The sequence below is a fragment of the Aspergillus japonicus genome, assembly GCF_003184785.1.
Source record: "Aspergillus japonicus CBS 114.51 unplaced genomic scaffold BO86scaffold_48, whole genome shotgun sequence".
NCBI classification, from domain to species: domain Eukaryota; kingdom Fungi; phylum Ascomycota; class Eurotiomycetes; order Eurotiales; family Aspergillaceae; genus Aspergillus; species Aspergillus japonicus.
In genome coordinates, this window is record NW_020291685.1 from 43,094 (window position 1) to 55,733 (window position 12,640).

The 12,640-nt window shown below is 52.8% G+C and overlaps 3 protein-coding genes across 3 annotated transcripts; 1 reads left to right on the forward strand and 2 right to left on the reverse strand.

The window, feature by feature from the left end:
• Positions 1–346: 346 nt before the first annotated feature.
• BO86DRAFT_402019 (ABC drug exporter AbcA) lies at positions 347–4,818 on the reverse strand (the record flags this gene model as incomplete). Its single annotated transcript, XM_025673812.1, has 3 exons — positions 347–1,716; positions 1,767–4,226; positions 4,281–4,818. 3 exons carry the CDS (start codon positions 4,816–4,818, stop codon positions 347–349), a joined length of 4,368 nt encoding a protein of 1,455 aa, XP_025525079.1.
• A 1,316-nt stretch (positions 4,819–6,134) lies between these two features.
• On the reverse strand, positions 6,135–8,193 carry BO86DRAFT_402020 (cytochrome P450; the record flags this gene model as incomplete). The annotated part of the gene is made up of 9 exons (XM_025673813.1): positions 6,135–6,300; positions 6,396–6,644; positions 6,727–7,082; positions 7,141–7,216; positions 7,286–7,351; positions 7,413–7,541; positions 7,599–7,683; positions 7,752–7,880; positions 7,935–8,193. The coding sequence occupies 9 exons, from the start codon at positions 8,191–8,193 to the stop codon at positions 6,135–6,137; spliced, it is 1,515 nt and encodes a 504-aa protein (XP_025525080.1).
• A 1,146-nt stretch (positions 8,194–9,339) lies between these two features.
• On the forward strand, positions 9,340–12,150 carry BO86DRAFT_436340 (bifunctional terpene synthase/polyprenyl synthetase family protein; the record flags this gene model as incomplete). Its single annotated transcript, XM_025676008.1, has 9 exons — positions 9,340–9,616; positions 9,697–9,698; positions 9,783–10,039; positions 10,134–10,883; positions 11,006–11,179; positions 11,236–11,399; positions 11,457–11,558; positions 11,613–11,758; positions 11,830–12,150. The coding sequence occupies 9 exons, from the start codon at positions 9,340–9,342 to the stop codon at positions 12,148–12,150; spliced, it is 2,193 nt and encodes a 730-aa protein (XP_025525081.1).
• Between the last annotated feature and the right edge of the window lie 490 nt (positions 12,151–12,640).

Sequence of the window (12,640 nt, forward strand, 5' to 3'; positions counted from 1 at the left end):
GTAAGCTCGTAGATAAGGCTGCTTTTTTACTGCACAGCTGGACGTGAGTTTAGGGCAAGTGCGCTTCAGCGAAGGGTAAGCAGTCACCCCGGTTGCGCAACAGTTACACCACCTTTCATTGCATGTATGAAAGTAATCACGGATCTGGGCCGGGGAGTAGTGTATATATTCTCTATCAAGACAAAAAAACTACTTTTGAAATGCTATCTCTAGAATTAGTCCTGTTCCTACTATGAGCACTGATACAACAACGCTATGAAAAGTCCCGATTCTACCCAGACGATATTGATACAAGTAACGAGCCGAAGCAAAGCACAACAACTCCACCATGACGACTGCAACGGGTTCAAGAGCCAGCCACAACAGGCTTCTTCACCCTCGGCACCCTGGTCCACCAGTACAGCAGACATGCAGCCACAATATTCGTGACGATGAACACCCACATGAGCCCGAAGTTCCGCCAGACGTCCGCGTAGCTCGCCCCGACCCCGCGCAGATACGCATTCGTGTCCGCGACGGGGCAGAACCGGCAGTTCGCCGTCGCGGCCTCCTCCAGCAGATACCCGCCCGCCTGCGCGATGTACGGCGCCAGGTATTGGCCGCAGGTGGCGTTGACGGGGTCGAAGCGCAGGTATTCGTTGGCGGCGCAGGTGACGGTCGTGTCCGCGATGCCCACGGACAGCATCCCGCTCACCAGGTAGGTGAACGGGGAGACGCGGTACATGAAGATCCAGAACCCGGGCAGCTGGGCGGGGGTCGCAAGCACCCCGCAGAAGAGCAGGCAGAGTAGCAGGAGAAAGCTGCCCAGGTTGCCGGCGTTCTCCGCGGCGTCGAGCGCCGCGATCATGAAGTGGGCGAAGGTCGACGAGAAGAGTAGGAAGGTCCAGATCAGCAGCCACATCTGCGCGCCCCGCAGGTGCACGGTGTCGGTGGGTTCCGCGTTACGGTACATCCCGATCGGGTAGTACCAGCACAGGAACATGAGGACGGACATGAGCGAGTTCCAGAACAGTTCCACGCCGATGTTGCTGAGCATGAAGACCTTCCACGAGTAGGTCTTCGACGGCCGCTCGCGCACTTCGTATAGTGCCCGCTGCGTGACGAAATGCGGCATGATCTGTTGGATAAGCTGCCCGAACTGGATGAGTAGCAGGAAGATACTAAACATTTGGTTCTGCAAGCCCTGGATTGTGTTGGGGGTGTTGAAGAGCGAGAAGCCGACGAAGAGAGCGGGCAAGACGCAGAGAATTGCCTTGGAGTAGATGTAGATGGGCGAGCGCCAGAACTGCTGGAAGATTCGGATCTGCACTTCGCGGAGCTGAGTGCAGAAAGGGGCAGCAAATTCGCGATAGCTGGCTCGGTCCTCGCGCTCGATGCTGGAGCCGACGCGGGCTAGTGGGCTTTGCTGGGAGCGTTCGAGCTTCAGTGAGCTGAGGTGCGCTTGAACTTGTGCGTATTCAGGGGAATTGCGCCATGTCTCGAACCAATCGATGTCCGTGTGGGAGCCAGGAGCGGCACCGATCACATCAAGCATCCATTCCGCGGGATTCGCTGCTGAGGGACAGAGAGGGCCCCCGTTGCGCACAAAGTAATCAATCAGAATCTGCGAGTTCTGGCCAATGTCTCCGAAGTATACGGTCTGGCCACCGGCTTGGAGGAACAGGAGACAGTCAAAGCGTTGGAACAGCATAGCAGACGGCTGGTGGATGGTACACACTGGGATAGAGTTAGTGAAGATTGATGGATGCAGGAATCTCCAAACTTACAAATCCCTTGGCCGTTGTTCTTCAGTTTATTGAGGAGATCAAGGATAGCCCAGGATGTCTGGGAATCGAGCCCCGACGTGGGCTCATCCAAGAAAAGAAGCAGGGCCGGTCGCGCCGCAAGCTCTACGCCGATTGTGAGACGTTTCTGTTGCTCAACATTGAGGCCTTCTCCCGGGACGCCGATAACAGCGTCAGCATAGTCTGTCATATCAAGAAGCTTAATGACTTCGGTCGCATAATTGATCTTTTCTCGGCGAGGAACATGCGCAGGTTGGCGAAGAAGAGCGGAGAACTCCAGCGCCTCGCGCACCGTGGCAGTGCTTAAATGCAGATCCTGTTGCTGGGCATAGCCAGTCTTGCGTTGAAAAGATTCATCCCGCGGTTTACCGTCGACAAGCATTTCTCCACTGATCACACCCAACGTGGTACGTGTAGCTAAAACATCCAGCAGTGTCGTCTTCCCAGCCCCAGAGACTCCCATCAGAGCAGTTAAGGTCCCTGGCTTGACCCATCCGTCAACGTGGTCAAGAATCCTGCGATTCTCCTTCCCGATCTTGATATCGAAACAAACATCCTTCCACTGGAAGATTGCAGTTTGGCTTTCGATCATCACAAGGTCATTGAGGTCGGACTTAGACTTCTCTTGAAAAGCACTGCGGTCACTGCCCTCTTCGAAATCGTCAGGCTTACCGCTCTTGAGTGCCCCATGTCCGCGGGGAAACACCAGGATCTCGCCCTTAGATTTCTTTTCAGTAATATAGTCAGTGGCGACCAGATAGATGGCCCCAAGAACGACCATGAAGGCGAGTATGATCCCAATATTTCTCCACTTGTGTGAGACGTTGTAGTCATATGCTGATTGGATGTAGGCATCACCAGACACAAATGCTTGACCGGGCACCGATCCGACGGTAGCGCAGACATGATTCTCAGATTGAAGAACCATGTAGCTGGGGCCCGATGGAACATAGGATATACACTGAAAGTCACGGTTATGAAACTCATTGATCAGGAGAGACTCGAAGCCATAGTTGATAGGATTGATATACGCAATCCAACGCGCCCACCCGAGCATATACCCGGTCGGAATCGCGAACCCAGTATAAGAATAAAGACCGAGAAGGACAACCGCACAAAAGGGCAATGCTTGAACAAGAGATCTCGTCAACGACGCCATAGACCGGAAGAACATCGACATCGTCAGCGTCAGGATGAATGAAGTGAAGATAAAGAAGAAGAAAGCCCCAGGTTCTCGCCTCAAGTTGGTCATGAAGTAGAGAACTGTATTTGACAGTATAGCGTTCAGAACCTTGTACGGCAAGTCCATGACCATTGAGGAGATTGCTTCGGCAGATGGGTGGTACAGAGCATATCGCGAGTGCTTCTCCACAATCCCTCGTTGCGCATATAGAGTCAGCATTTCCAAGCCGCAACCAAGGGCATTAATGAGACAGGCAAAAAATAGAAGGGCACCCCGCTGAAAAAAGGTGCTGGTGTTGGGCTGGAGGTCATAGTAGATACTGGCAATCACAAGAGCAGTAATAACGTTTCCAATCAAGGATGATATTGTGACACTGGGATCGGCTTTCAAGCGTTGGTATCCGCGCCATAGGCACAAATTCACCTGTTGGACATAGGATAGGGTGTAAGGTGAGGAGACGCGCTGGACCCGGGCCTGTTGAGCTCGGCGAGAGTTTTTAAATTTGGCGAGGAACTCTCCATCCAGCATGAACTTTCTGTTATAGTTTTCGATGTCTTGCAGCAGCCGTGCTCGCTGTGGGGAGGCCTGCCATCGTGCAGCGAATTCATCAGGTGTTCGAGGCACGCGGCCTTCGTAACCTGGCTGCACGACACGCTCGAGGTGACTAGTCATAGATGTCAAGAAGTCTGCATCGGTCTGTCGCTCGGGGCAGGCAAAGCCCATGTTCAAAAAGTACTGCTTCGCGGTGTCTGTCCGACCGAAGTAGATCTGGCGACCTTCGTATAATACCAACACCTTGTCGAAATAGTTGTAACCAGCTTGAGGTGCTTGATATAGCGAGACGCAGGCAGTGGCACCATTGATATCTGCTTGCATGCGCAGCGCCTTGCAAAACTCAATGGCATTTGCGCTGTCAAGGCCGCGGGTGGAGTTATCCCAACATTGCAGGGGAGCACTGCTCAGGCAAGCTTCGGCGATACTAACTCGCTTGCGCTCCCCACCAGATACACCACGGATGAAGTCGTTTCCAACGATTGTGTTCTTAGTGTGACTGATACCAAGGATAGCCATTATCACATCTCGCTTGTGGCTGGCATACTGGGCTACATCCACCCCGCCGGGAATGTCCCGTGGTGCTCGGGCCCGCGCCGCAAAGTAAAGGGTATCTCCGACCGTGAGCTTGGGGAAGTGGATGTCGACCTCGGCGGCATATATGGCTTCTCCTCGGAATTCGTGGGCCATCTGCTTTGCGCTCACACCTAGCAGCATTCAGTAACGAATTCTCGACTTTGTTGTGAGATAGTTGAACGTACCTTGATAGTTGATACTTGATGCCTTATCAATATGGAAACCATCCGCCTCCCCAGCGATGGTCTTCAAGAAGGTCGAGCATCCTGAGCCAGGAGGGCCCAGAACTACCAGCATCTCGCCAGCCTCCACGACGCCCTCCAGGTTCTGTAAGATCTGGATTCTGCGCCGGCTCTGAGTACCGAGCGCTCGTCTTGCCAGTCCCAGCGCTTCGAACCAGACGTTGCCAACGCTTTTCTGGTAATCTGTGTCGGAACCAAAACCGTGCACATTGAGATTGCTAAAGGCGATTCCCAGAGTTCGCAGTGGATGCGCCTGCCCATCCTCGGTGTGAAAATTGAGCATGGCCTTACACCATGATAAAGCATCGAAATTGTTGCCGTTAGGATCCAGGGCTGATCCGGCCTCGGCCGCAAAGGGGTTCTGTCCGGCAGTCGAAAAAGTGCTCTGCTCGGTGAACTGCCTGGCTAGTTGATGAACCTCTTCTGCCTTTTTCTCCACGTGAGAACTGAGGCCACTTTCGACCTCACGGTCGTCGGCCATAACTGCGAGCGTTCGAAGCTGAGGGCACCGATCTGGACGTGATCGCGCAGAACAAAGTATAGTGACAGGGTAGTTGAAGAGAAGTCGTAAGTTGAAGGGCAGAAGAGCAGAGGACCTAACATCCAGCCCTATACTCCACTTGTAAAAGAGCCCCTTTCTCTGTTTGTTGACTGTGTAGTTGGACCATGAGGTTTGGTTATCATGGTGGGTAACGTGATCCACCGCAATATTCTTTGTCTGTCCAGCCCTAGGTCCAGTGTGGCTCTCGTCAGCCAACATCAGCCAACATCAGCCAACATCAGCCAGAATCAGCCAGCGTCAGCCAGCGTCAGCCAAGGTCAGCCGGAATTGAAATGCTCGTCGGGTTACGGGAATCCCTCAAGATCCATGCCGTGCCAATGCTTGCAATGTTTGCTATGTCTCGATGTTTGCGTTCTCGTCGAATTGTTCCTCTTTCTGCACAGAAAAATAATTTCATGTCGCATTCGCCACTTCCTCAAAAGTGCCGACAACCATGTCGTCCAACTGCCATTCCCGTCCAGTGCCGTTGGTGTTTGCTGCCCAGCTTTGTTTGCTTTCCGTGAAGAAATCCTTTCTTTTTCCCCAGTAGTGTTTTTTCGCGACCAAACCCTTCTCTAATGCCCCTTGTCTGTGTTCTTCACTTTCATTTTCCTTATCTTTCAAAATCCTACCTCGAGCCCCCGTAACCCTTTCTGCCAGCCAATGACTGGGCCTCGCTTTTCCTTCCATAAACCCTCATGCAGGTGCGTTTAGTCCTCTACCGTTGCTAATTTTGTCATTTGCTCGCGATCGTAGTTCCGGAGTCCTATAGTTCCCATGCGGTGAAGCTTCAATTCCGGGATCATCCTGGCGGGTGCATTACCGCGCTCAGCGACAAGAGTAGGGAACTACTACATGAGGGCATTCCATCAAAGATACTTTGCATTCCGCAATCATCAATCCTACAAGTCAATCGGGATCCATCGGGGTCTGCGGGAGAACACCATGGGACTTCACTGCAGCAGCGATTTTCTCTCACATCTTTCCTTCTTCTATCCAAGATGAGTGTCGTAGCTGACGTGGTTCATGCTTTGGCCACCAAAGTGAATGAGAAAAAGTAGCCGAATGGGGGTAAACAAACGATGATTCGTCTTAGCAATGAGTTGCTCCGCGTCAGGAAATTGAATTTCTGTCTCCATCTAAGTAGCTGAGGCCGCAAGACATACTCTATTAGCTACATGATTCAATCTGCCTTCTTCCTCTCCCCAACAACACCGCAATGTCACCTCTCCCCCCACCCCCCTTCACGACACCTCCTACTCCACTTTCACCCTCACCCCTTTAGTCCCAAACTCGGGGGTTCCTCCCACGTAGTCCCGCACCGGAACCACATCCGCCTCGACAGTTTCGAACAGCTCCAGCTGCGGCGCCCCCGGGCGAAACAACACCGCCAGCACCCAGTACATTTCAGCCAAGGCAAGACTAATTTTCCGTGCGTGTTAGCCAAAGTAAATCCTGATTAGATGCCAGGGCTTCCGAAGCCCTTGAGAAGGAGGTCCAAAGGAAAGAACTCTTACTTCATGCCAATACACATCCTCGAACCGCGAGCGAAGGGAACCCAGTTCCGGTTCATGCTGGGGTGGTGTCTGCCCTTCATCCACCGCTCGGGAAGGAACCTGGCCGGCTCGGGGAATGTCGCTGGGTCGGAGTGGAGGCTGTGCGAGGACATGCCCACGGGGGTGCCGGCGGGGATCGTCCACTCCCTGAACTGCAGAGGCTGGTCGGGCGAGACGCGGGCGAGATGACGCATGACGCCATAACTGAGTCTAGACGACACGGGAAGCTCCTTCGTATCAGCGATTGCAATCGAGACTGAAAAGAGAGGAGTTCATTCGGGATTGTACGTACCTCAACCCCTCTCGGACAATCCCGTGCAGATACGGCAACCGCTCCAGTTCCTGCCAGGTGGGCCTCTTGGCCGGATACTCGGCCATGATTCCCTTCAGCTCGTCCCGCAGCCGCGCGCGCATCGGCGGGTTGGACAGGACATGGTAGAAGATCATGCTGAAGGCGCGGACCAACGTGGCCGTACCCGCGCCGAACAGCTGCAGTGCCTCGCGGGCCAGCCGCTCGGTCTCGCGCTCCGCCTCGGGCATGTCGCTGGAGAGCACGTGGCGGAAGACAGAGCTGCGGCCGGCGTCGTGCTGCACCTTTTCGGCTCGAACCATGTCCCTTTTGGCTTCGGTGATGTGGTCGAAGGCGTACTAGGTCTAGTGTTTAGTGGAGACCACGGGGCCTGCAGGGAAAGAGGCAACGATTTACCTGATGCAGGCTCTTGAACGCCGCGGCTCCCGGAGAAAATTGCATCACGAGTCCCCGCGGGATTAGTTGCGTGAGGCTGGCTATTGCGTTAGGCAGAAAGAAAAAAAAAAAGGAAGCAAAATTGGCCACTTGGCGGAATACTCACGCGATCAAATGAGGAAACTGCACGAAAAGGTGCACCTGGAGCTGGTAGGTGTGGATCGTGACATACCTGCCGATTCTGCAGTGAGTAAAATCTTGTCCCCAGTTTTGGATTGATTGATAAAGCCTACCATTCCTTGCCGAACTCCGGGTGCCGGATCATGTCAGGGGACTTCTCCGAGCAGATCTTGGTCACAATGTCACCGGTGAACGCAGCCATCACGTGTTCCATCTGGATTGTCCGGCCTGACTTCCGGTAACTTGCGAGTCGATCGGTGAGGAGCTGGATTTCATCCAGGATTACCCCCTCAATCTACGTGACGCCCAGACGCGAGAAGAATGGGTCGAAGTGCTTGCGGCGGCGGCGGTGCAATTCGTGTCCCATAGTCATGCCCATGGCGCCTATAATCTCGTCAGTCATGCTCATTCTCGTAGGGCACGCTTTGTGGGGAAGGCGAAGAATGCCCTACCCTCGAGACCTGTCCCTTGGAGGGTATACCACTTCTCCGAGCGACGTGTGTTGGAGGCGACATAGACAGTGTTATAGTAGTCAGGGTCATTGATGACGATTTCATAAGGATTGATGCGAATGATAGGGCCTTTGACCAGAGGATTAGAACATATCGATTGAAGCCGGAACCTGGGTCACGCACCGTATTTTCTGTGCATTCTCTGAATCTCATGGATATACATTCCACCTCTGATGACATCGTGGTAGAACTCATACCACCCGGTCGCAGCAGCAATCTTCGGCCCGGGAAATCGAGCTAACGGGTGCAGGTACAGGCGATAGATAACGAGTGTCACGCCATACAGAGCAGCCGCGGCGAGAATGAGCCCGTATACTCCATACATGCTATAGAAACTGAGGAAAAGCGTGTGGGGAGTCTGGAAAGTGACTGGATTTGTCATCTTGTGGTTGATTCTGAGGCTTGGATTGTAAATGAAATCTCGAAGGTGAATGAGTCTCCCACCAATGTATGATTTATGCCTATACAGTTTCACAGGAGGAATTCTTCAGGGTAAAAGACTTGGGGTCCGGAAGGAGGCAATGAGTACTACAACTATGTCTTGAGGGCAACTTTGGTCATCCGTCCACCTGCATATGGTCATGGGAATGCAGTCAGTGTCTCCACATGCTTGTAGCATAAACGAGTCACTCTAGTTGAATTGCAAATTCCGGGCTCCGTGCCGATAAGACGTAGTATGTCCCAGGGCCCGATGTGTTTGCCGTCTGTGGTCCTGCGTGATAATGCATGATAACGCATGATGCTGCAAGTAGTTTGCTATCATCACAGCGTGTACAGCAAGCGCCGCTTCTACAATTGGCCACCAAGACAGTCGGTACCTTGGTAAGACACGTTCATCATGGAAGTAGACCTCAGCCAGCCCCAGCCAAGTATACCCGAGGCTGAAGACAAGCCGGCCAACAAACATCATCTTCACAGCTGAAGATAACAAACAACAGACGGCATTTCCTGCTCACATATCTCCCAGTTGCTGCATGTCAGCGCCGATCCCCAATAGTTCACCTGGTCGTCTGGAGCCGTGAACACAAATCAGTTCCATCAATTTGGATTACAACTGCTACGGCTGGCGCTGCATTATCAAACACCGGAATATGCCGTTCGAATTCTATACAAGCGGGCGACGATAAGAGACTATGATGTCATCGCCCTGCGACTTAGCTCACGGAGTCACTGTATTCGACCCCTCAAGAGATGCATGTCGCAGCGCAGATCGAATTCCTCTAAGACACGAGTAAGAATGTGTATGGGTACTCATTGCGCCGGGGCATTGAGCTCGCACTGGTAGAGGATGCCACTCTCGGGGGAGTTTATCGCATTCCCGATGCCGAAAGAAGGATCAGTTTCAGAGGACAGAACATTTAAATGCAGCATCCTCCTCTTGTCATCTCCCTATCCCCTCAATGTCACAGCACACATCTCGTCAATTCAACCAAACTGACCCCGCTCACCCAACATTTGGATACTTTCTCCTCGTCCACTTCTCCCTCATTCTCCTCTACTGCCTCGCCTCTTTTATCATTTCTGGAGCATGGAGTTCAAATTCTCTACGGTGGTAGATCCTAGCACCTATCAAACCCAAGGGTTGTGCGATGGTCTCACCGTGCGATACCACAAGAACACCGAGCTCGAGGAAATCGGTTGTCTGAGATGCCAAGAGCACTGGCGCGAGCAGGTCGGACCGCTGGGGCTCTACAAGGGTGGACTGGGACACCCATGGAGCGGGATGAGCATTGCAATTCCTGAAGCCCTTCCAGACAGACTGGGGATTGTCTCGTACGCAAACGAGCTTGCGTTTCTTCATGATGGTGAGTGTTGATGTTGTGGCTATGTCTTCCTGTTGTTTGCCACTAGTAGGCTAACGAGTTTCGGCGGTTCGCGGAGTCAGATGTCACCGATATTGCTAAATACGTATGAACCTTCCCTCTTCCATGCAGACACGAGGAACACGAGTAAACTAACAAGAAGTGCCAGGGCGACGAACATAATAACGATCTCAAAGCGGCATTCGATCAAGTGATCAGCACCGGAACCATCAAGCATGCCGGATCTGGAAAGCGCGCGTTGCAGGCGTACGTTGCCAAACGGATGCTGAGCATTGACAAAGACCGCGCAATCACATCTCTGAAGGCTTGGCCGACCTTCCTCGACAAGGCCGGTCGGCAGGAGGACTACCGGTTCAAGTCTGAAGACGAGTACCTGAAATACCGGGTCCATGATGTCGGGATGCTGTCAGTTTCTCTTTCTCTCTCTGTCCTTCGCGGACATTTTCGGATTCCTAGTTGAGGGGTCAATGCTAGACTGGGACTAATCTGTGAGATTCAGGTTCTGGTATGGTCTGCTCACTTTCGCGCAAGCGATCACCATCCCAGAGAACGAACTGGAGAAATGTCATCAGCTTGCCACCACCGCATACCTCCACATGGCGTTGGTGAACGATCTGGTCTCCTGGGACAAGGAACGCCAGAGCGCCACCGCCCTGGGAAAGGATTATGTGACCAACTTCATCTTCGTTGCCATGGAAGAACATGGGATCTCCGAGGACCAGGCCCAGGAACGATGTCGTCAAGAAATAAAAAAGGCAACCGTCGACTACCTGCGAGTCTTCGAGGATATCAAAGCCCGCGACGACCTCTCGCCGGATACCAAACGGTATCTGGAGTCGGTCCTGTACAGCATGAGCGGGAACGTGGTGTGGAGCTTCCATAGCCCGAGATATTACACCGACGCATCGTTCAGCGAGCGCCAGCTCGAGTGGATGAAGAATGGTATTCCCAAGGCACAGACGTCTGAGCGTGGTGCGTCCGGTACGGATAAGAGTGAGGTGAAAATCCCCGACCGCACAGTTAATGGAGATCATACGGCGCCGAACAGCAATGGTACTGGCATAGGAAGTCATGGCACTATCAACGGAAATGGTACTGCCAAGGAGAACAACAGCCGGCATGTTTCAACCCCGGGAAGAAATACTAAGGGGCTTAGCAACGGCGACACAAGCCTCCTAAGCGCGGTTATCACGCAGCACCTTTCGGGCCGTAACGGCTTCAAGCTTGGGGATCACGACATGAAAGTGGAGTCATTTAAAAAGGGAGGCCATGACATCAAGGAGGTAGAATCAACCCTCAAAGGGCAAGATCTTGACGCGAAGGTAGGAGACATTGACCTTTTTCTCCATAAATTCGCATTTTGCTGAATAGGGATATCCCAATCAAACATGTTCTACAAGCCCCGTACGAATACATCACGGGTCTTCCATCCAAGGGAGTTCGCGAGCATGCAATCGATGCCTTGAATGTCTGGTTCCGTGTCCCTGCCGAGAAACTCGCCATCATCAAATCCATCATTACAATTCTCCACAATGCGTCCTTGATGTTTGTTCTTTCTTCACGCTCCATATCTCTAGTGCCACATGTCTGACTATTTCTAGGCTCGACGACTTGGAAGATGGATCGGAGCTTCGACGGGGCAAGGCATCAACCCACATGATCTTCGGGCTCGGTCAGACGGTAAACTCGGCCAATTATCAGCTCATCCGCGCATTGCAAGAGATTCAGAAACTAGGAGATTCAAAAAGCTTGCTCATATTCACCGGTATGGGTCACAGATTCCCTCACGGCACCTGGCCACAGCTGACTTCTTGTCTTGAAGAGGAGTTGCACTACCTCTACGTGGGCCAGTCCATGGACCTATATTGGACCAGTAACCTTATTTGTCCTTCTATCAATGAGTACTTTCGGATGGTTGAACACAGTGAGTTCCGAATCTCCCAGCCGAGGGCAACGCATGGCTAACGCCATGATGAAGAAACCGGCGGTCTCGTCCGGCTCTTCGGTCGCCTCATGGCCCTACACTCGACGAATCCCGTCAAAGTCGATATGATCGACTTCTCCAACCGCCTGGGACGTTACTTTCAGACCCGGGACGACTACCAGAATCTGGTCTCTGCAGAGGTATGGGCCCATTCTCCATCTCCCCTTTCCAACCAAAGCCCCGTTTCTATAACCACACCGACCAAAACCAGTACACGAAGCAAAAGGGCTTTTGCGAAGATCTCGAAGAGGGAAAGTTCTCCCTCCCACTGATCCATCTCCTGCAAACCATGCCAGATAACCATGTCCTCCGGAACGTCTGGATGCAGCGGCGCGTCCGCGGCACCGCGACGCACGCCCAGAAGGAGACGATTCTGGACCTGATGAAGCGAAACGGAAGCCTGCAGTTTACGGAGGACACGCTGGGGATCTTGTACGGTCACATGGAGAAGAGTATCTGTGAGCTGGAGCGCAAGTTTGGCGCGGAGAACTTCCAGCTGAGGTTGATTCTGGAGTTGTTGCGCAACGGGTAGGTCGGAGGGTGCGCGCCCCGGGGGCGGGTGGGGTGGACGGGGCGGGGCGTGCATTTTGGAGTTCTTCTCGTATTATCGGGTCTGTTGCGTTTGCTTTTGATGTGCTTTCTGCTTATCGTGCTTGTTGTGTCTTTTTGCGAATGTACGTAGTCGTCCTCACTTTCCGGTTGAAATTTTTCAAAGACTTCATGGTCGTTCATACTCATGATCCACCACGACTTGATTTGTGATGTTTCCGTGTGTGTGAAGCAGGATACTGTCTTCTATCTCGGGTTACTAGCATCCGGCCGACGTTCGTTCGTTGCGATTTGACAAGCCACACTAGCGATTGATAGACATCAAGAATATTCCAGATTTCGGAACGATGGCTTCTTTAGTATTGACAGTCGTTATACCGTCGTCGAGCTTCGGGTAAATCGGTTTGTACATGCCACCCGAAGCTGCAATGTGGTGACGCGGTGAGATGAATCTCAAGTCGAGCAATGGTTGT